Source organism: Danio aesculapii, chromosome 13 (genome assembly GCF_903798145.1).
Source record: "Danio aesculapii chromosome 13, fDanAes4.1, whole genome shotgun sequence".
Classification (NCBI taxonomy): domain Eukaryota; kingdom Metazoa; phylum Chordata; class Actinopteri; order Cypriniformes; family Danionidae; genus Danio; species Danio aesculapii.
The window spans coordinates 53,538,222-53,559,057 of record NC_079447.1 but is presented as its reverse complement, the minus strand read 5'-3'; the positions used below and the strand labels follow the sequence as shown (position 1 = coordinate 53,559,057).

The 20,836-nt window shown below is 37.6% G+C and overlaps 1 protein-coding gene across 4 annotated transcripts in view; it reads right to left on the bottom strand.

The window, feature by feature from the left end:
* The window catches only part of vit (vitrin), a 35,380-nt gene extending 15,899 nt beyond the window's left edge, over positions 1-19,481 (bottom strand). For 2 of the 4 annotated variants that reach the window (XM_056470533.1, XM_056470534.1), the window contains exons 1-14: positions 19,393-19,481; positions 12,999-13,089; positions 12,134-12,193; positions 11,001-11,157; positions 9,277-9,410; positions 8,479-8,556; positions 7,784-7,954; positions 6,938-6,970; positions 5,158-5,196; positions 5,016-5,069; positions 3,506-3,571; positions 3,338-3,400; positions 2,044-2,118; positions 1,816-1,881 (exon numbers count right to left, since the gene is read on the bottom strand). In XM_056470533.1, the coding sequence (XP_056326508.1) occupies positions 1,816-1,881; positions 2,044-2,118; positions 3,338-3,400; positions 3,506-3,571; positions 5,016-5,069; positions 5,158-5,196; positions 6,938-6,970; positions 7,784-7,954; positions 8,479-8,556; positions 9,277-9,410; positions 11,001-11,157; positions 12,134-12,193; positions 12,999-13,032 (1,030 nt within the window). In that variant the 5' untranslated portion in view covers positions 13,033-13,089; positions 19,393-19,481. The remainder of the gene's footprint in view (positions 1-1,815; positions 1,882-2,043; positions 2,119-3,337; positions 3,401-3,505; positions 3,572-5,015; positions 5,070-5,157; positions 5,197-6,937; positions 6,971-7,783; positions 7,955-8,478; positions 8,557-9,276; positions 9,411-11,000; positions 11,158-12,133; positions 12,194-12,998; positions 13,090-19,392) is intronic. The other 2 variants (XM_056470536.1, XM_056470535.1) reach the window with 2 other exon arrangements.
* Between the last annotated feature and the right edge of the window lie 1,355 nt (positions 19,482-20,836).

Sequence of the window (20,836 nt, the reverse complement as noted above, 5' to 3'; positions counted from 1 at the left end):
GAGAAATACGTGACTCGGGCTACTTTGGCTGCAGGTTTTGTTGTCACATATTTACAAGCGTACATATTTACATGTACGCTTTTGACAATCTTAAATACATTAATGAAGAATGTTTTCTCATAGTTGCCATTTCTCATAAATCCACCAGAGGGCGCTGTGTACATCTCAGCAAGAGAATCTGGTCAGCTTGTCTTCATGCATAACATTTTAGCTTGATATCGACTTGCACACCTCCTTCCCTTGTTTTCAAAAACAAACTAGAAGAGAAAATCTATCACAACCACATGTTTTTTTTTTTACCACAATTTTACACTGGATTTTTGTAGGCGTTGGGAGGGGGGTACCTGGTTTCTGGAACTGTCCTTCACTGGACTTGAAGCCCAGTACACTCAAAGTAGAAACAAAGTTTTTCAACATTTTGACTTTCAAACATATTGATAACTTTAAATTTAAAGTATGACCTATAAATACATTTATCTTCTCATCTAATATCATAAAATATGAAGTGCATGCATAATTTGCATTCTTTTATACATTTTCTTAGCTTTTATATTGTTTGCTGCATGGTGGGCTCTGCTAAACCCACTAAATCTAAACCCACTAAGACTGTAAACCTGTATCATTCATGTGGATTTTATGACATTACACAGAGCGCCCCCCAGTGAAGAAAGTTTATAATTTCCAATTGTTATGATGTAATGAAGCCCTGCTTACTGAGATCACATGATCTTGCATTTGGATTTGATATGCGCTCCTGATTCGAAACTAAATATTCGTAAAGGTTTCGAAGCTTCATGAAGCAGTGTTTCAAAAGCAGCGGGCACTAATCCACTCTAAGTCCAATGGCATATGAGGTTGAGTCAGCAGTTTCGCCCTGTAGTGTTCGTTTTACACACAAAAATGCAGCTTTATTTACCCCAAGTCACATATTTCTGGGTTCTCAGAAATGTAGCTCTGGGCACATATTCCCAATGAGCCTGTGCTGTTTAAACCGCATGGAGGAAATGAAAGCAGTGCAGTAATGAACAGCAGGAACATGTATACACTCTAAAAAATAAATGTTAATAAACAGTTTCCGTATTTTGTGTGTTTTAGGTTTATTTCCAGTTGTGAATTGCATTATGGGATGTTGATCTCTGCTCTGTTAAACTGTAGAGGTGAATTTTCTACATCAATAGACGACGAAGAGATTTTTTAAATAATATAATGTATAAGAAATAATATGGGTAACACTTTATTTTGAAGGTCCATTTGAGTATTAGTAGACTATCTGCTTAATATCTGCTGATACTGCTCCTTCAACAGGCATTTAACTGACTAGAAGAAACTTTGCAAGTACATGTCAACTTACACTAACCCCAACCTAACAGTCTACTTATAATCTAATGAGAATTATTTGGCTTTTAGATGCAATGTAACTTAAATTCAACAAATGGATCATCAAAATAAAGTGTGACCATAATATCTGGAGGAATAAGTGTGTATAATAACAGAACATGTGCTGCAGTTTATTCCAAGGTTTCTGTAGAGTAATATACAACACCAACACACACACACTATACAGCACTGCAGACTATCACACATTCACGAAAGACAGTTTTTACAGCTTGTCAAGGTTAAAAGTTGTTGAAAGAAAGATCAAGATCCCATAATGCAATTCAAGAGCAGAAATAAATGAGGAAAAATAAAGAATAAAACCACCAAACACAGAAAACTGCTGGATATTTTACAGTGTACATTAATAAGCTGCTGTGTGGATATCAAAAGCAGACGTGTGAAATGCACATATGAAGCAGATTTGTGTGGGATCCTCACCTGCGGGGTCACCGGTGCTCATGCGGCTCCACTTATAGCCTGTGTTGGGCACAGACTGGCTACTGTCTGAACACAGAGAGTGAGGGTTTTCCTCATGTCAGATTTAGACACGATGATTAGCATGAGTTATGATCTGTTTATGGATATTTACTCGTCATTAATAGCATGTTTAGGCTTGGTTTATGTCTTGTTTAATGCTGGTTTATGCAGGGTTATGTCCACTGATACCTGTTGGCCTTCTGCTGCCAGAGAACCAATCAGGCCGCGAGTACGCAGGGTGCGTCCAATCTCTTCTGGCAAACACTAGATAGGGAGATTGAGAAACTACTGATCATACATTACTAAAAGACATCAAATTAGCCTAGAGCTGGATCTTGAGACTAAATGCAACAGAGATACATTAATCGGTAACGCTAGTCACAATTCACAGTATTAACAAACATTAACTAACACTACAGCTTAATAAACTACTAATTAGCTCGTTATGAATAGTTAGTAAGGTAGAAGTTGGGTTTAGGTTTTGAAGTAGGATTTGGGATGCAGAATTAAATCATAACTACTAATGAACAGTTAATATCTTAATAATAGGCTGGTAATAAGTCAGTAGTTAACAGCATGAATTGTGACCTAAACTAAAGTGTTACCCATTAATCTAGATTCATCTTTATAGGGCACTTGTTGTATATATATATATATCTCCACTGTTCTTGACTGCTTGGCACCATCTGGTGCCTGAATGATGCTTAGGTTAGTGAGTTAGTGTACGCTCCATTCAACCTTTTGTCCATTTTGCAAGCTTTTCTTTTAACTAACTAGCAAACTATTAAATAAATTTTAAATTATCACAGCCCAGATCAATGTTTTGTATGTATGTGATCACAAAATAAACCCTTCATGACAGCTGCTGATGAACCTGCAGTTCTGTATATTCTGTGATAACCACCGGCTGGACGTACATTATCCCTTAGCTGACATCAATGGAGGTTTTACGGTGGTAAACTGGTACAACTGTTAGCAAAATAACCCAAGGTATGTGTTTAAGTGGTAGAACTGCTAACATCTGTGGTTCATTTCACTTTTACCTGATGCTTCTAGATACTACAAGTATACTTGCACACACTGCAAAAGATGTCTTGTTTCTAGTCAAAATATCTAAAAACTCTTAAAATCAAGAAGCATTTTCAAGACAAGTAATCAATTTTATCTTGCTTTAAGAAATAATACGAGTTTTTCCTTTTCTTCCCCTATTGGCAGAATATTTAGCTTGTTTTAAGGAAAAATGTATTAAAATTTGACTCATTATTTCTGAAAACAAGACAATAGTTTTGCTTGTCTACAAATTGCCTCTTGATGTAACTATTTTTATATATTTAGACTAGAAACATGACCAAAACTCTGAGTAAGAACCCATGTTTTGCAGTGCAGGTGTGTCAGTTGTGCTGATATACACTCATCCAGTGCAGTATATGCTCACATACACCATAGTGTTGATGTGTATCGCCGTATGCTAACAGAAACGCACCGGGATTAGACTGCGGCGTGTGCTGCTTCCTCTCAGACGGCGGATGACCTCGACTGAACGCTCCTTAACATGTGAAGCAGATGAAAAAAACATCCAACAGATGAGAAAGCAAGAGCTGATGCCTGCAGCTACTGAATGAAGACTGAACTGAATGAAGGATTGCTGAACCTGAAGCTGGAGCTGACGGAGGGGGCTGTCTGCGGACGGTACCGCTCGTCTCTGGACGCTGCACACCTGCAACACAAACAAATGCTACGTCTAAATCACTAGAAAATACACACAGATACACACACACAGGAGTACATCCTTAAAGCTTTGGTACTGAATAGTATTGATAGTCCAAAGTCGCTACTATTAACTTCACAGTAAGGGCGCATCTTCACCAAAGTGTTTTATTTTATTTTCTCATTTCTTTCGTTTTCTCTTATCAATATGTGTTTGTAAATGCTGCAATAGCTGCAGCTGAGCATTTTTAGGAGATGACTGGGGCAGAAATGCTCTGATGGCCAGACATCCTGAAGACAGTTCAAGAAGAAGGAACATCAGTACAATAAACAAGATTGAGAAATAGTCAATAATAAGACTAACACAGCACATATAATGATAGCAATCAGAAAACTAAGATGTGGACATGACTTACAAATATAGCATTCAAAGAACAGACAAGTTTTAAGAAGAGATTTGATATCAGAAATAGTACTGATGTGTGCATTATTATGTGATTTTTCTGAACAGTCTTTGAGCTGTACAATATTGTGGGGTGAATGTGATATTGATCATTTATACTCTTTTGTATTTTATAATATATAGTCAGTAAAAACAGTTAAAAACCCATAGATCAAGACTGCATGCCCAAATCACAAATATTTACTGTGCGGGCTAGTTATATAAGCTGCACTGAAAAATGCTCTTCTTCTTGTTTCCAGTCAGAATATCTACAAATTATTAAATTCTAGAAGCATTCTCTAGACTAGCAAAATATACTGTCTTGTGTTCATGAGTCATTAGAGTAAGAAAAATCAAGTTTTTCCTTAAAACAAACTAAATAATCTGACAATGGAGGAAGTGAATTAATATTATGTCAAAATACAAAATAGATTATTCTGCTTTCCCTGTTGTCAGAGAGAAAACTCACCTAATGCGGACTCATTATTTCTGAAAACAAGACGATATTTAGTGCTTGTCTAGAAAATGCTTCTTGAATTGAAGAATTTGTAGATATTGTAGACAAGACTATTTTTTTTAAATATTTAGAAATAAGACAAAAACTCTAATGAAGAAAAGCTCTTTTTGCACTGCACAACAGGTTAGTCTTAATATGAGGTTGACATAATCTTGGATCCGGCCAGTATAAAGCAGATGGTTATTGGTATGATTGATGCACAACACTGATTAATGTAAAGATGTCCTGACAATCATATGCTGGAATGTTTCCACAGTTTGAAAATAATGCAGACAAATGGTTTGAAAAAATCTGACGATAAGAGTGAGAGAAAATCAGCTAAATTTTTCACAGACAGGCCAAATTTTACCTTTCAAACTTCCCTTTTTACCCAAGACGTCTATTTTGGATGTGTATTAGTTGTCTATTAGACACAAAATTGCTTAAACACATAAAAAATACAGCAGGCAAAAACCTGAAGAAACGAGTAATAGGAGTAATAATAGTGTGCTTTACCTGCATTTGTGCGGGGTAAAAACCTACTGGCATAGACGGAGCTCCCTCTGAATGCTTCAGACAGATGTTATGGTTAGAGTTTAAGCTTATCATTACTGACAGAAGAGGTGAGAACTGTGGATATGATCAAAGCAGGACGTACCTTGAGTGGGCGCCTTCCCTTGGACGCTCTGAGACTGTCCTACATGCAGTGTTTAGAGAGGACAGAGATATTGAAGCACTACTGTATTCTACGTCTCTTAGATAACTGTCACAGCAACCTTAAAGTCAACATGAAAGCTTGATCTTACTGTACAGAGTTCATCAATGATGTCATTTTACTGTCATACTGTAGATATTCTGCCTATGAACAGGGCCGGCGCCATGCGGGGTGTCATTATTAACACATTTCCTCAGATTACCATTATTTAAAATAGATTTTAATAATAAAAAGTGCTACTCTGAAATATAAATACCCAAGTGCATTGATTTCCTAGAGTGAATAATAAGCTAAAATATCAATATTTGAGTAAATGGCAGTATGATAGACAAGGTTCAATTATGTTTCCCTCACTGAACAGAAGACTGCAGCTCTACTGAGGTAAAGGTGTGATCCAGCTCTTTTCTCATTTTTATAAACGTTTTATAGGTCAGTTGCAGATGTCAGGTTAGTATTCTGTTAACCCCTTAACTGTCAAGTTTACATCACTTATTTTGCAATTAAATCCTAATCTAATCCTGACAAACTATAAATTATTGGGAGGGTCTAAGATTTCTAAACACAGACTTTACTACAGTTTATTGTTCGTAAGGAAGAGCAATAGATTAAACACATTTACTGTCACCCTATAACACGAGTGACTATTTACTGTTACATTTTTAAACCATTATAGTCTAAACATAAAGCAATCGTGACTAACTATATATCATTTAAAAGCTTAAAACACCTATAGTTTCCATATGCTGAATGATTTTTTTTACTGAGCAACAGTTATTCTCATCAGTCATAAAGTATTACTTTGCTACAGCAATCCACATTTAAACATTTTGTTAAGATAACTTTAGATGGTTTTAGAGGCTAAAGTCAAATCAAATACCACCAAACCGCCCATACTACATTAGGACTGTAAGGTCTACAAGGACTGTATGTCTACTTTACAAATATTGTCAAAAGCATGAAAAAATACAGTTCATATTGCTCAAAACAGAGGACGCCCTTATGTAGACACCAATGAAAACTGGATGTCAAAATGAAGTGAGTTTTCCCTTAAAACAAGCCAAATAACCTGCCAGTGGAGTAATAAAAATAATCTTATTTCCAAAGTAAAAACAAGATTATTTCCCTTACACTATTAGTTGATTATTTTGATGAATTGAAGGAAAAACTCACTTAATTTTGGCTTTAATTATTTCACACAAGACTCTTGTATAGAAAATGCTTCTTGATTTGAGAATTTTTAGATATCTGAACTAAAACAAGGCCAAATCCCATGTAAGAAAAGCATTTTTTGCAGTGTAGGAGTATTATATGCGTGATCGCTCCCTTTCGGTATATCAGACGGCCCATCATCAGCAGCACTTTGCTGGCGCCGGATCCGCCTGTGAAACAAATGTTTCTCTAACCACAGATCCCACTGATTTCACTTTTTTTATTCGACGTGAATAAAATTCTGTTTTCATTAAACGTCTTCCTCTCATCACGCTGTGAAGTAAAACCTTGTTTCATGCTGACTTTAAAGTGGATTGAACTTGAAAAGCGATTGACAGTAAAACACCATCCACACCCCATAAGTCACAGACGGTTGCTACAATAACACAAAACCAAAGAGAAGCTTAAGAGCCCAGCAGCTCTGTAAACACTCAGAAACACACCCAGAAAGCATGAATAAAATCATACGAGAGCACAGCCACAGGAGCCACACGAGGGAGCGGCGACGACTTACGTGCAACAGAGCTGAAATACGGGTGACTGCTGCCTAGATCAGAGACAAACATGTTTATTTAGACACTCAGAGAAGACGGACAGAGAGGAAAAACCTGAGGCGTATCCTCCAGTAGGGATGCTCATTTGAAGACGGTAGTAAAAACCTGACTCTTGAACAAACAGATGAGAACATCTGATCATCAGAGACAAGAGATCTGAATATGAGAGACATTTCTTCATACTTCGTGATTCATGTTTTTATTTCTGCCTGTTTATTTCTGCTCTTGGATTGCATTATGGGATCTTGATTATTCTTCCAGCAACTTTTAACCTTGAAAAATTGTAAAAAGTGACTTTCCTGATCATGTGTGATGGTGTGCAGTGCTATATAGTCTGTGTTGCTGTTGTATATTACTCTACAGAAACCTTGTCATACACTGCAGCACATTTTCTGTTATTTTACACACTTATTTCTCCAGATATTATTTCAAATGACTAAAATGTCAATAAAAGTCACTTTGTTAAACTGTAGAGTTGAAATTTCAACATCAAAAGTGGACAGAGGAGAGATCAACATCCCATAATGCAATTCACATCCGGGAATAAACATTATACATGTATATAGCATGTGTAATAGTTTACAGTGATGTGTTGTCTGGGTTGGTGTTGTATATTATGCTACAAAATCCTTGTAATGAACCGCCAGTACTGAGGAAAGAGGACAGATAGAGAAGGAAAACCTGATGCATATGGTCCAGTAGTGATGCTTATTTGAACAGAGTACTGAAAAACTGATCCCAGAACTAACGGATGAACGCATCTGATCACCAGATTGATTTATTAAGGCATCAGATTTAAGGCTCACCTGCCTCGCGGACTCTATGAACGGTGGCCCGTGGTTTGGCTGATGTTGTGGTGGGTGTGGTCGTGGTCGCCGGAGTGGTGGTGGTGGGCGGGGAGGTAGTGGTACTTGGCTCCGCCTCTGCAGCCTCTGTCACTGGTGATGCAGTGGTGTACAGCAGCTCTTTGGACTCAGCTTAGGAAACAGGAATAAATGATGAATTGCTGTACTTTACAGCTACATACATCACTAAAGAGATTCTCCAAACCTCATTTACAGACAGATCCTTAGACATACTTTCCATCATAATGCTTGTAAATGATTTAAAAGGTGACATCAGATTAAATTATAATGTTTTGGTGTTTAGTTAATGGACTCCACCCTCATCCCAACTATTATTTTAAATAATTACACTGTAAATATATATGTAAATGATCAATTTTCCACAAAATTCCACAATCAAAATAAAACCTCTTTTTTTGTTTTGACATGAGATTTTATTTCTTACTTTAACTGCAGAATATTTGACTTGTTTAATGGAAACACAAACTTAATTTTGACTCATTATTTCTTTATTAACAAGCACCACATTGGAAAAGTCAAAGGTAATGGTTTATTATGGTTTTTTAATTGTACCTTAAAATAAAGTGCTTTTATTGTATTTTTTGTATGAACCCATGAGCCACATTTAGACATGAAGGGATTAGAATAGCGCTTACCTGTTTTACCTGTGGTGGGTCTTGAAGTGACGAAGACCAGAGTGGATGGATAGATCACCCCTTTCTTTGGTTTACCAACTGGCACAAAAAACAAAGCATGTAAATCCAACATTTAAAACATCAGTAATGTGAGTTTGTTATGCAACAGTCCACTAAAGGAGGTCGAGCCTTCTCATGTATGGCTCCTAAACTCTGGAACAGCCTTCCTGATAATGCTCAGACAAACTCGCTCAGTTCAAAACTAGATTAAAGGCCTATCTTTTAGTAAAGCACAGACACGATGCAGCACATAACGGTATGATGAATGAGTGTGCTCCATGCAGGTGAGTGGGCTTGACAAACCACCTGTAGGAATCACTCCTTCTGTCTTAATGTACCAGACACTATATTAGAAACACTCATGTGCTTTCCATGTTTATGTCACTGCTGTTTTCATGTATAGCACAGTTATATTGCTTATTTAAACACATTATGAACAGCTCTCTGTTTCCACCTGAGGATACTCATTGCTTAATGAGATCCAAGACTTGTGAAGAGATGATGCCAACTATTGAGAACAACACACATCTAATACACAAATACACTTCATTAAACACAGCACATAGACATCACCTATATACTATATAACTGCAGGTTAACTATGTTTATATCTAGATTTATATATAGTTATGGTAACTAATAACCTTCACTTTTCCAAATTTGGATGCTATGCAATACTGTGCACCTTTAGTAAAGCTGCTTTGAAGCAATAATTATGGTGAAAGCAGTATACGAGTAAACCTGAATAGTCCACTGTACCTGAGACAGAAAAGGACTCTCTCCAGTTGGGTAAGGACAGAGAGCGCACACCGTTGGCGAAGCTGCCCTTGTAGATTGCCTGTCCTGCTGTTTTGGCCACGATCACCTTTCCTCCAGAGTTGGTGATCACTCCACTGACCGCACAATCACAGAACAACAGCACACATGAGGGATCTGTTAGCTTATGAGCACTGCATGAGCTCAATTTCACTTACAAATACACTTTTAAAGTTGCATTTAACTCTTTCCCTGTCACTAATGATATATCTTGGCAACACTTCCCTGCCGTTAGCTGTGTTTCCATCAAAAGATTAGAATTAGATTGATGCACACTGTAATATCGCATAAAAGATTAGCAAATAATGCATTTACAGAAGCAGAAGAGAATAAACTCCTCAGTTTGTTCTCCTCTAATAAATAAGCTGCGCCTCAGAACACCAAGACCTAATGCAATGAACGCGGTAAATCGGTGAACACGGTGGCTTTTGGAGGTGTGAGAGCAGACAGATGCTCAAGACAGTTCTGGAGGGAATAATAATAGAAGAAAACTAATACTGACAGACTGAGGCTTTTTACAATCAGCACAACAACAAGCATCTATTCTTATTGGATAAAAAGTTGATCTTAGTTATGTGTATGTATTTTTTATCCACATTTTCCAAAGTTCTGCACATCTTGGCATTTACATCAAGCATTTTTCATGGGATATTCCAAAATAAGCATAAGAATAAGTGGATGGAAACACAGCTACCGACACACTTTATATAGGCTATAGTTGTAGATTAATTATAATAAACTACAGGCTACACTGTAAACTCTGGAAATAGGAGTTGGTCTATGACACGATGATGAACAGAATCCCATCAACCAACAGATGCACTAACAGCACACCTCAGCAAGAGATAAGAAACAGCGCCTGTGTTCTTCTGCAGTCTGAAGCTGAGGTCTTTATCTGAACACTTCATCTACACCTCTGAGGATGTTGTGATTAACCTGCACAGCCGTGATGACTGAAGATCAGACACACAGACTGTAATCTCTGATGAAATCTGTCTGCTGAGGTGGATCTGCAGGCTCATATGCAGGATTCCCACACTTTGACCAATAAAAAACTGTGAAAAATCACTCATAAACTGCTCGGTCATGTTAGGACAGGTGAGGAATGCTTTGTAAAGTTTGATCCCGCCACCACAACAACTAAAGAGAGCTTATCAGGAGCTTCTGCAGATGTTAAATATTAAAATACCTTTATTAAACTAAATAACCCTTAGGAAAGTACAGATGAACTGTTCCCTCTTTCACACAGTAAATCACTGTAAACCTGCTGGAATTATGTTGTTCACACACTGCAGAATTCTGTTATAACTGACAGAAAAAACAGGAAAACTGACAGAACTCATTTTTGGTCATTTTTACCTGTTGTATGAGTCTACAATTATTTTTTTATGTCAAAAATAACTAGAATTTGGAGTAAAGATCATGCTCAGTGAATATATTTTGTAAATATCCTGGTGTCACTATATTAAAACTTAATTTTTAATGAGTAAAATGCATTGTCAGGAACTTACTTTTCTAATCTTTCCCTTTCTCAAAATGTATATATTAATCTATATTTTATTTGAACCCTCAGATTTCAGATTAAATCCAGATATTGTCTTAAACCATACATCAGATGAGCGTTCAGCATCCTCATAACTATGCAAATGATATGTAAATGATCTCACCTGTGAATGGCAGCGTTGCAGATGCTGGATATGGAGGCGAATACTGCGGTACCGTACACCTTCTCCTTGGTCTCTCTGCAGTTTGCGGGACACTTGACCATAAACTCAGGCAGATTGACCTTCCCTGCGCGCATGTCACAGTCTACAGCTGGCACAACTGCAGAAACACACACACACACACACACACACACACACACACACAATTACAGCCAGAGCATTCACTGTCACTTTAATCCTCAAACAGACCTTTCACTGCAGCCCTTAACCCTTGTGTTCAGTTCAGATTTACTCCCCTGTGGTGATGTTGGTGCTGTTTTTTTGCCTCATTGACTTCCATTATAATCACATTTATTGATTGCAAAGCCATAACAGCAGATAATCATGCATTTCCCTGTTGGGACGATGTACAATTAGTCATTTATCCTGTTGATGATCAGTTGTCAGCATTAACCCTTTAGATTAAACCCTTTATATGGAGTTCAGTGGAGTAAAACAGCAGATTATAGTGTGTGTACAGAAATACACTTACTGTATTCATCCATTTTTGGGTGATCTGTCCCTTTAACTCAGCAAACTGATCTTTATTAAAGTTACAAATGGTGAAAACACTGGATCAATGAGTTGTATCTCATAATACGCCTGAGTAAATATTGTATTCCGTCAGACAAAATACTCTGATTAAATCTGTGCCCCTTTTCTTTATGCATTATCTCTGTTAGTCTTTAATAATTGATCATTTTGTCTCATAAATGTTAGTTTTTAATAATTGTATTGTTTTGCCATTTCTTTAATAGAGGAATGTCCTGACCTTCTTTGTACTCTTGCATTCTTCTTTCCAATAAACATACTTAATTAGCCAAAGAATAAAAAAGACAATAAACAACCCAACACCCTGTATAAAATATAAATGTTACAAATGGTGCAATCCTTTATGTCCAAAACACTCCTGAAATACAAACACCTGATAAACTTTCCCTGCATTAATCTTAAACTCTTCAATAAAACCTCAACTATAGATATGAATCAGCTTTCCAGGTCTTGCGATGTGAATATTTAGACGTGTATATCGATGCTGACAGCATATAATGTGCATCACTAACTCACTCCACTATCAGCAGGTTTATTGCAGATACCTTGTTTTGCTTTTTTGCTCTTTCCATTTGGTTTGGCTGCACTGGACATCAGCAGTAATGCTGGGAAACACACAAGCACATTATCAGACAACACTTAACGTCATCTCTGAAGATGATCAACACAATCACAAGACTAAACTGATATTTAATAAGGCCGTGGAAACGTATGACAACAGCAGTGCAGCTATTAATATATGCCTGTTTTTATGCATGGAAACGCTCACAATATATCATCTGTTGTTTGTGTTGTTGTCACATTATATTGAGTAGAGTTTACTTATTTATTCTTATACTGCAGAACGATGCTTTTCTGACTTTGAGTTTGTGTCTTGTTTCTAGTCTAAATATCTGAACATTCTTAAATCAAGAAGCATTTTCTAGACAAGCACAAAATATTGTCTTGTTTTTAGAAATAATATGCCCAAATGAATAATATTACTGAAATTAATTTAAAAACTGATTAAATATTCATTTACACACATTTACACAAGTAAATAAATAGACTTAATGATGAGCTAAAAATCTGTGGATTTCTGCGTGTGCAGATTCCGTGTGGGCCGAGCTATAGGTAAGCCTCTAAGCTGAATACGAGTATCTTCAAAAAAAACTAGTAACATGTTAAAAAAATGTATTGAACAGCACTTGGGAAATATTTAAAATAATTTGGAAAAATAATTTGTCTGCAAATATGCTCCAATTACATCTCTGAATCACACATCAAATGGATTCGTTTACTCTTTGCATTTTTAATAATATATATATATATAATTATATGCTATAATTTAATAATAAATAATATAGAAATAAAAACATGCTTCTTAAACACAATGACATAAAACAGAAGCAAGAAATAAAGCAAGCCTACCGATGAAAATGGCGGAGAGTGTTGCTTTACTCATCTTGATGTAATCTCCAGTAAACTCAGTCAGATCTGCTGTGAAGACGCTCTTCTGTTCCTGTAATCAGCAATAAACAGCAGATGAGGAATACTGAGACTCTTATTTTAGCTGCTTTGTTTCAGGGATGCAGATTTGCTCCATTCATCATGTATTTCTGTGCGCTGCTCTTATATAAACTGCTTTCTTAATGGCAGCCCTGGTGAAAACCTGGCTTTATGGTAAGCTCTTTGGTTTGGGGATAGTTCACCCAAAAATGAAAATTCCCTGTTAATTTACTCACCCACAGCTCATCCGAGATGTAGGAGACTTTCTTTCCTCAGCAGAACATTACAGAAGGTTTTGAGCTGAATCTGTTCATATAATGGCAGTGAATGGTGACCTGTTATTGAGATGTGGTCAACTAATATTGTGCTATTAATGACAGAAACTGGTGCAGATATTGAGATGAGGACGCTATAATACATGTGCAGTACATTTTACATCCACACAGAGCTTTATTTAGATGGGAATCTCTTCTCTCTTCTGAAATGCTTGTCTTTTGTTGACACCTGACTCCTCAATTATTCTCATTACACATTCAGGAAGGTGTTTGGCTCTTATAGAGTGCTAATTTTATTCCCGGCTGGAACACGTGCGGCTTTCTTTGGTGAACTTATAATTAAAGCAGCAACTCCAAACATGCAGGATTTAAAGAGGTTAATAATCTTACTCCTGCAGTCATCTATGAATCTGTCTCCAGTCATATACAACAAATACATCAGATTAATACGATGGAGTCATTTATTTATCTGCTCTGTGCACAGTGCATTGAGGGGTTTTATTAAAGGGTAGTTCACCTAAAATTTTATTTACTCAATATTTAATCTCGCTCAAGTGGTTCTAAATCTCGAGGGAGAGTATCTAAAAGATATTATGAAGAAAGCTCAAAAACCTGTAACCACTGACTTTAATAGTAAAAAAACTAAAACAAATAATATTTAAGTCAATGGTTACAGGTTTTCAGCATTTTTCAAAATATCTTCTTTTTATATATCAGAGCGACACAGTGGCTCAGTGGTTAGCACTGTGGCCTCACAGCAAGAAGGTCACAGGTTTGAGTCCCGGCTGGGTCAGTTGGTGTTTCTGTGTGGAGTTTGCATGTTCTCCCCGTGTTGGCGTGGGTTTCCTCCAGGTGCTCCGGTTTCCCCCACAGTGCAAACACATGCGCTATAGGGGAACTGATCAACTAAACTGGCTGTAGTGTATGAATGTTTCCCAGTACTGGGTTGCAGCTGGAAGGGCATCCACTGTGTAAAACATATGCTGCAATAGTTAGTGGTTCATTCTGCTCTTGTGACCTGAATAAAGAGACTAAGCTGAAGGAAAATGAATGAATGAATGAATGAATATAAACTTTGAAGTGAGTAAATGATGACAAATTTTAAATTAAGATTTAATTAACTCAGAGATATGGTCAGAAACTGTTCAGTCTGTAAATAAACACCTCCTGGCTCAGTTTACTCTACAGTTTACACAGCAGAAAACTGATGCTTGAGGAAGATTTAATCATGTGTCCCTCAGTAAATCTCTCTACTTGAAGCGAATGTTGTAGGAAATCCACACACAGTGTTAATCTGGCTGTGATGAAAACCTCAGCTGCACATTTCTGAAGCCCAGAGGCTTTTTCTAGCCCCAAACAGACCATCAGTCTCCATTAAACCTCTCAGTGTCACACCGCGGTACAGCAGGAGCATTTACCTGAGTGATTTAACTACTACAGAAGCTAAGGCTGAACTCATGCGCATGCTGGCTTTTTATATTTTGAAGAACGCTTAAAACCATTGACTAAATAACTAAAATACAGGCTACACGTTTCCAACATTTTACAAAATACCTTTATTTGATTTTAATATATATTATTGTCTATATGTTATTCGAGACTGAAATGATTGATAACCCAGGAAAATTCTGACTTAAAGTCACTTTTATTTAGCCTGCAAGTCTGTTTTGCCTGTAAATGACCCAGGCTCCTCCCAAAAATAATAAGATGATGTAAAAGATGTACAATGCTTGTCTCTGTGTGTGTGTGTGTGTGTGTGTGTGTGTGTGTGTGTGTGTGTGTGTGTGTGTGTGTGCGTGTGTGCGTGTATATGTATATCTTCTCTATAAATATCGTAAGTTTGAAAAAAGTAAAGGGTGAGTAAATGATTTTTACATTTTTGGGTGAACTATCCCTTTTAAATTGTAAATTAAAAATAATTAATAAATAGAATAAAACAAAACAAAATCTGGATTATTAATCTGGTTGTGAGCGATCAGTCTCCAATAACCAGCTGAATGACACACCGCAGTACAGAAGTACAGAACCACTACAGCAGCTGAACTCAGACTGAACTCTTGTGCATGTTGAGTTTCATCATATTGTTTCATTAGTTCAGGAGCTTTAATCATGATAACACACAGATTAGGCAGGAATCCTGAGATCAGTGGCCTTTTACCATGCTTTTACTCTTCCCAAAGCCCAGAAAGAGGCGAGCAGCCAAATCGATGAGCACAGATGAAAGAGCAGCTCCACACGCTCACACACCATAAAAGAGTCTCTTCAAAGAAAACAACATTATTTATACATGCATTCATTCATTCATACTCCACAATCTGCCCTCGCTAGGGTCCATGCAGAGGGCCAGTTCACACCACACACACACACACACACACACACACACACACACACACACACACACACACGCACACGCACACGCACACACACACACACACACACACACACACACACACACACACACACACACACACACACACACACACACACGCACACACACGCACACACACACACGCACACACGCACACACACACACACACACACACACACGCACACACACACACGCACACACACACACACACACACACACACACACACACACACACAAACACGCTGCCGGGTTTTATTCCAGCGTTGGGTCACATGCAGTTGAAGTCAGAGTTATTAGCTCTCCTGTTAAATGTGTAATTATTTTATATATTTTGTCCCAATTTCTGTTTAAAAGAAGATTTTCTCAACACATTTCTGATCATTATAGTGTTAATAACTCATCTCTAATAACTGATGTCTTTTCTCTTTGTCATGATGACAGCACATAATATTAGACTAGATATTCTTCAAGACACTAGTATTCAGCTTAAAGTGACATTTAAAGGCTTCACTAGGGTAATTAGGGTAAAGTTAGGGTAATTAGGCAAGTCATTGTATAACAGTGGTTTATTCTGGAGACAATCCAACACTAATATTGCTGAAGGGGGCTAATAATATTGACCTTAAAATGGCTTTAAAACAATTAAAAACTGCTTTTATTCTAGCTGAAATAAAACAAATAAGACTTTCTGCAGAAGAACAAATATTAGAGGAAATACTGTGAGAAATTCCTGAATCTGTTCAACATCATTTGGGAAATATTAGAAAATAATAACTAATCCACAGGAGATCGAATCATTTTGCCCTTCAAATGAAATACACTGTGTCACCAAGGCAACCAGGATGCTGAAATATAATTGGCTAAACTGGCATTGGGCGGAGTTACAGATCAAAACAAAGATTCCGTCGCAGAGTTTAATCTGACTTCAGCATTGATCTTCAGATAAACAGTTAAGTTCAGTTTGCATGATTCTACATATTATAGTGTTTTTAGTCAGAAACAAACACAGCAGCTTTAAGAGCCTCTCGGTGGACTGAAACGCTACACAGGGATAGCGAGCGTGTTCAAATGTGTGTTGAATCACAAGACTGAAAACACCGCTAAAGCAGAGATCAGTGGCAGCTGGTGCCTTGAGCGGGAAAATCTCCTCAACAATCATGTGTTAGTTTAATAAACGGCCTGATATCCCATAATAATCCTCATCTAACTGATCCTGGTCAACTCATTCATTACTGCAGCTGATGCAGAACATCACTCTTTACAGCTGATTCTGTTATGTAGGAAGAGTAATAGATTAAAACACATTTACTGTCACCACACAGCCTGTGGGAGCATATACTGTTACATCTGTAAACCTTAATATTGTAGTCTAAACATAAAGCAATCATGACAACCTATATTTCATTTGAAAGCCCAAAATGTCTAGTTTCCATATTTGCTGACTTGATTTTTGATTGATAGTATTGAGCAACAGTTATTTATTCATTTGCAACAAGAATACTCAGTGGTAAAGCATTACTTCGCTACAGCAATCCACATTTTTAGATGCTTTTAGAGGCTAAACTCAAATCAAACACCATCAGACTGCACACACTACTGCAGAATGTGATGTCTACTTTACTAATACTGTTAAAAGTATGAAAACATACAGTTCATATAGCTCAAAGCACAGGGGGCGCTCTTGTATGATCACCAGTGTAAACTGAACGTACTGCAGCCAAACGAAACACTACTGAGAGCTCATTTTGGAGAGATTAAAATTAAATCTGTAGTATAATATGTTCAGATATTGAGCTTAGATGTTCAGTCAAATTTAGGCTAAACTGTGTTTAGTAAAAGACATATTTTCTAGAACATAATAAAATGAACATTTATTGTTCTGTTATTTTCATCAACATAAAGCTGCATAACCTTGTTTTATTTACCATTTTAATCCTTTCTTCACTTCAGCTACAGTCTGACATCTGTTCTCTTTAAAACAAGACCAAGCTTTCATTTATGCACTAGTGTAATGTAATTAATTTTTCATGACACATTCCCCCTCATGTGAATTATTTACACTTATTTTATGCAAAAAGAACAAAACAACTAAATTCATTTTGTTCTAATGAGATCAAATCACTTTCGTTTGCATTACCTCGATAACTAAACTTGTCTGGGACACCGTTTAAGCTGTAGTCACACTGCACTGTTCTCCCCATAGACTTCCGTTCATGCACACGTGAATGCGTCAGACCGGAAACACAAGCTCGTGCAACAAGTTTCGCAGTTCACTGCAGTGCAAAGTTGAAGCTTGGTGAACTCTGACCTGCGAAATCGCATCACTTGACTGCGTGAGACCTATCGAAGATCAAAACAGGAGCTCTCTGGACAGAAGTTTAAAACATACAGCAATCGCTGGCTTTATTAATGTCTAATCATCTTGTTTAATCCCGCCCCTTTACACAGCGCCGTACGACACAATTTAGCGCACACAAACTCTGGTGTGACGCGTGTGTATGAACAGAAGTCTATGGGGAGAAAAGTGCAGTGTGACCACAGCTTTACTCTGGTTGAGCCAATTAATCTCAGTCACTTAATTAAGCAAAGCAGAATGTCATTCTGAAGCTCTTCATGCAGTAAATCACTCGATTCTTCACTCTTATTTCAGCATGAGCTGGGCTTTTCTTTTCTTGTTTTCTTCAGTGGAAAGTAATGGAACATGATGAGGATGATTAAAAACAGGGTCGGAAATGTGCATGCTGGGTTGTTTTAACACAATGTTGGGTCAAATATGGACAAACCCAGCAGTTACTACTACTACTACTACTATTAATAATAATAATAATAATAATAATAATAATAATAAGACAATGTTTGTGATTGTCCATATTTGACCCAGCATTGTGTTAAAACAACCCAGCATATTTTCGATTGGGAGCATCTTCAGTTCATTATAAATATGAAACAAACAGCTTATGCGTGCGTGTGTGTGTATGTGTGTGTGAATAATGGATGCACACACACATCTGTCATCCAGATAGAGTTCATACAGCAGAAGCTGAGCAGACAGACATGTCTCTACAGCGCTTCTTCACACACAATCTCTCTCTCTCTCTCACACACACACACACACACACACACACACCTTCTCTCTCATACACTCCATCTTCTCTGATACACACACACTTTATCTTTTCTCTCACACAGACGCACACACGCTCTCTTCTGTCTCTCTCTCTCTCTCACACACACACATGCAAAGACTCTCTCTCTCTCTCTCTCACACACACACACACGCACACACTCACACACACTCTCTCTCTCTCTCTCTCTCTCTCTCTCTCTCTCTCTCTCTCTAGCAAGCCATAGCTTGATTTCTCTCATACTGGAGACACAAGAACAGATGATGATGACGGCAGGTTCAGGACCTCGTGTGTGTGTGTGTGTGTGTGCGTGCGTGCGCTTAAATGAACGCCATATCTCCCGCAAAATACCCTCCAGGGTTCCCCAGTTCTGTCCGTGTGCCGCGACTCTATAACTGGTTAAAGTCTCTCAGGTGAGTGCTGGATGAGCTCCGACTCTGACGCTGCAGCTAATTAACTAATTAACACTAATCGAGTAGTGCTGTTGTTGTGTGTTTTCCTCCGACAAAGAGAAAGCAGGTGAAAGAGAGTGAATGAGCGGATCTTACCTGTGGAGCTGCTCCACTCGCGCGCAAACACGCTGTGAAACTCCAAACATACCGCTGGAGCTGTCAGAGAGTGTGTGTGTGTGTGTGTGTGTGATGCTGGAGGGGGGAAAGTTACTGCCTCCTTCAGTCCCACCCAAAACACACACACACAGCTGTGAGCAGTCATCAGGTCTGCGCGTTTCCTGTGCGCAAACCACTCCATCACCATCACTATCCACCTTTACAAGCTTTAATATTAATATATAATTTATTATTACATCACACTGCTGATTTCAGGACGCTCCAATAAAATATAAACAAGACTTTTATCATCCAGCCTACATAAAATAAATATGTTTTAATGTAAATATGTTTTTAAAGTATGGTGATTATATTATTAACAACCCTGTGTTAATGAATGGTCCTACATATAGTATTAGTGAACCGATAAACTGAAATGCTGTATACGTTAGCTTTTACTACAGTAAACTGTGGTGTATTGTAGTATAATATACCCTAGAGTTGTAGAGTATTGGGTCTTTTGTTTATATTACTATACTTGTGTAACCATAGCAACTGTAGAATGCCACAACAGATACATTGCAATGTTGTTTTGTTACCATAGCAACTGTAGAATCACCCAAAGAGATCAATTACTACAGTTGTTGTGTTACCATAGCAACTTTAGAACCACCACAACAGATCAATTCCTCTACTGTGTTGCTGTGTTATCATAGCAATGGTAGAATCCCCACAGCAGACCACTTTCTATAGTTGTTGTTACCATAGCAACTGTATAAACATTCATTCACTCATTTTCTTTTCAGCTTAGTCCCTTTATTATTCAGGGGTCGCCACCGCCAACTATTCCAGCATATGTTTTACGCAGTGAATGCCCTTCCAGCCACAACCCAGTACTGGAAAACACCCATATACATTCATTCACACACACACACACTCATACACTATGGCCAGTTTAGTTGATCAATTCCCCTATAGCGCATGTGTTTGGACTGTGGGGGAAACCGGAGCACCCGGAGGAAACCCACACCAACACGGGGAGAACATCCACACAGAAACACCAACTGACCCAGCCGGGACTCGAACCAGAGACCTTCTTGCTCTGAGGCCACAGTGCTACCCACTGCGCCACCGTGCTGCCAACTGTAGAATCGCCACAACAAATTATTTCAAGTCCTTTGCTATAGTATGGTTCTGAAACCCTACAGGATTTACTATTAATGATTATTAAGTTTTATTTGATGTGGGGAGCTTTCATTATATTGAATTTTGTCATTTTAGGCCCATTTTTACACCCAAAATAACAATAAAAAATGACCGACAGGATTTATACAGTGGATCGGTGAAGTGTTGTTCATTTTAATGAGCCTCTGATTGAATCAAAAATGAAAATGTTCTCACTATATATATATATACTCATTGCTCATATATAAATACTCCAGTG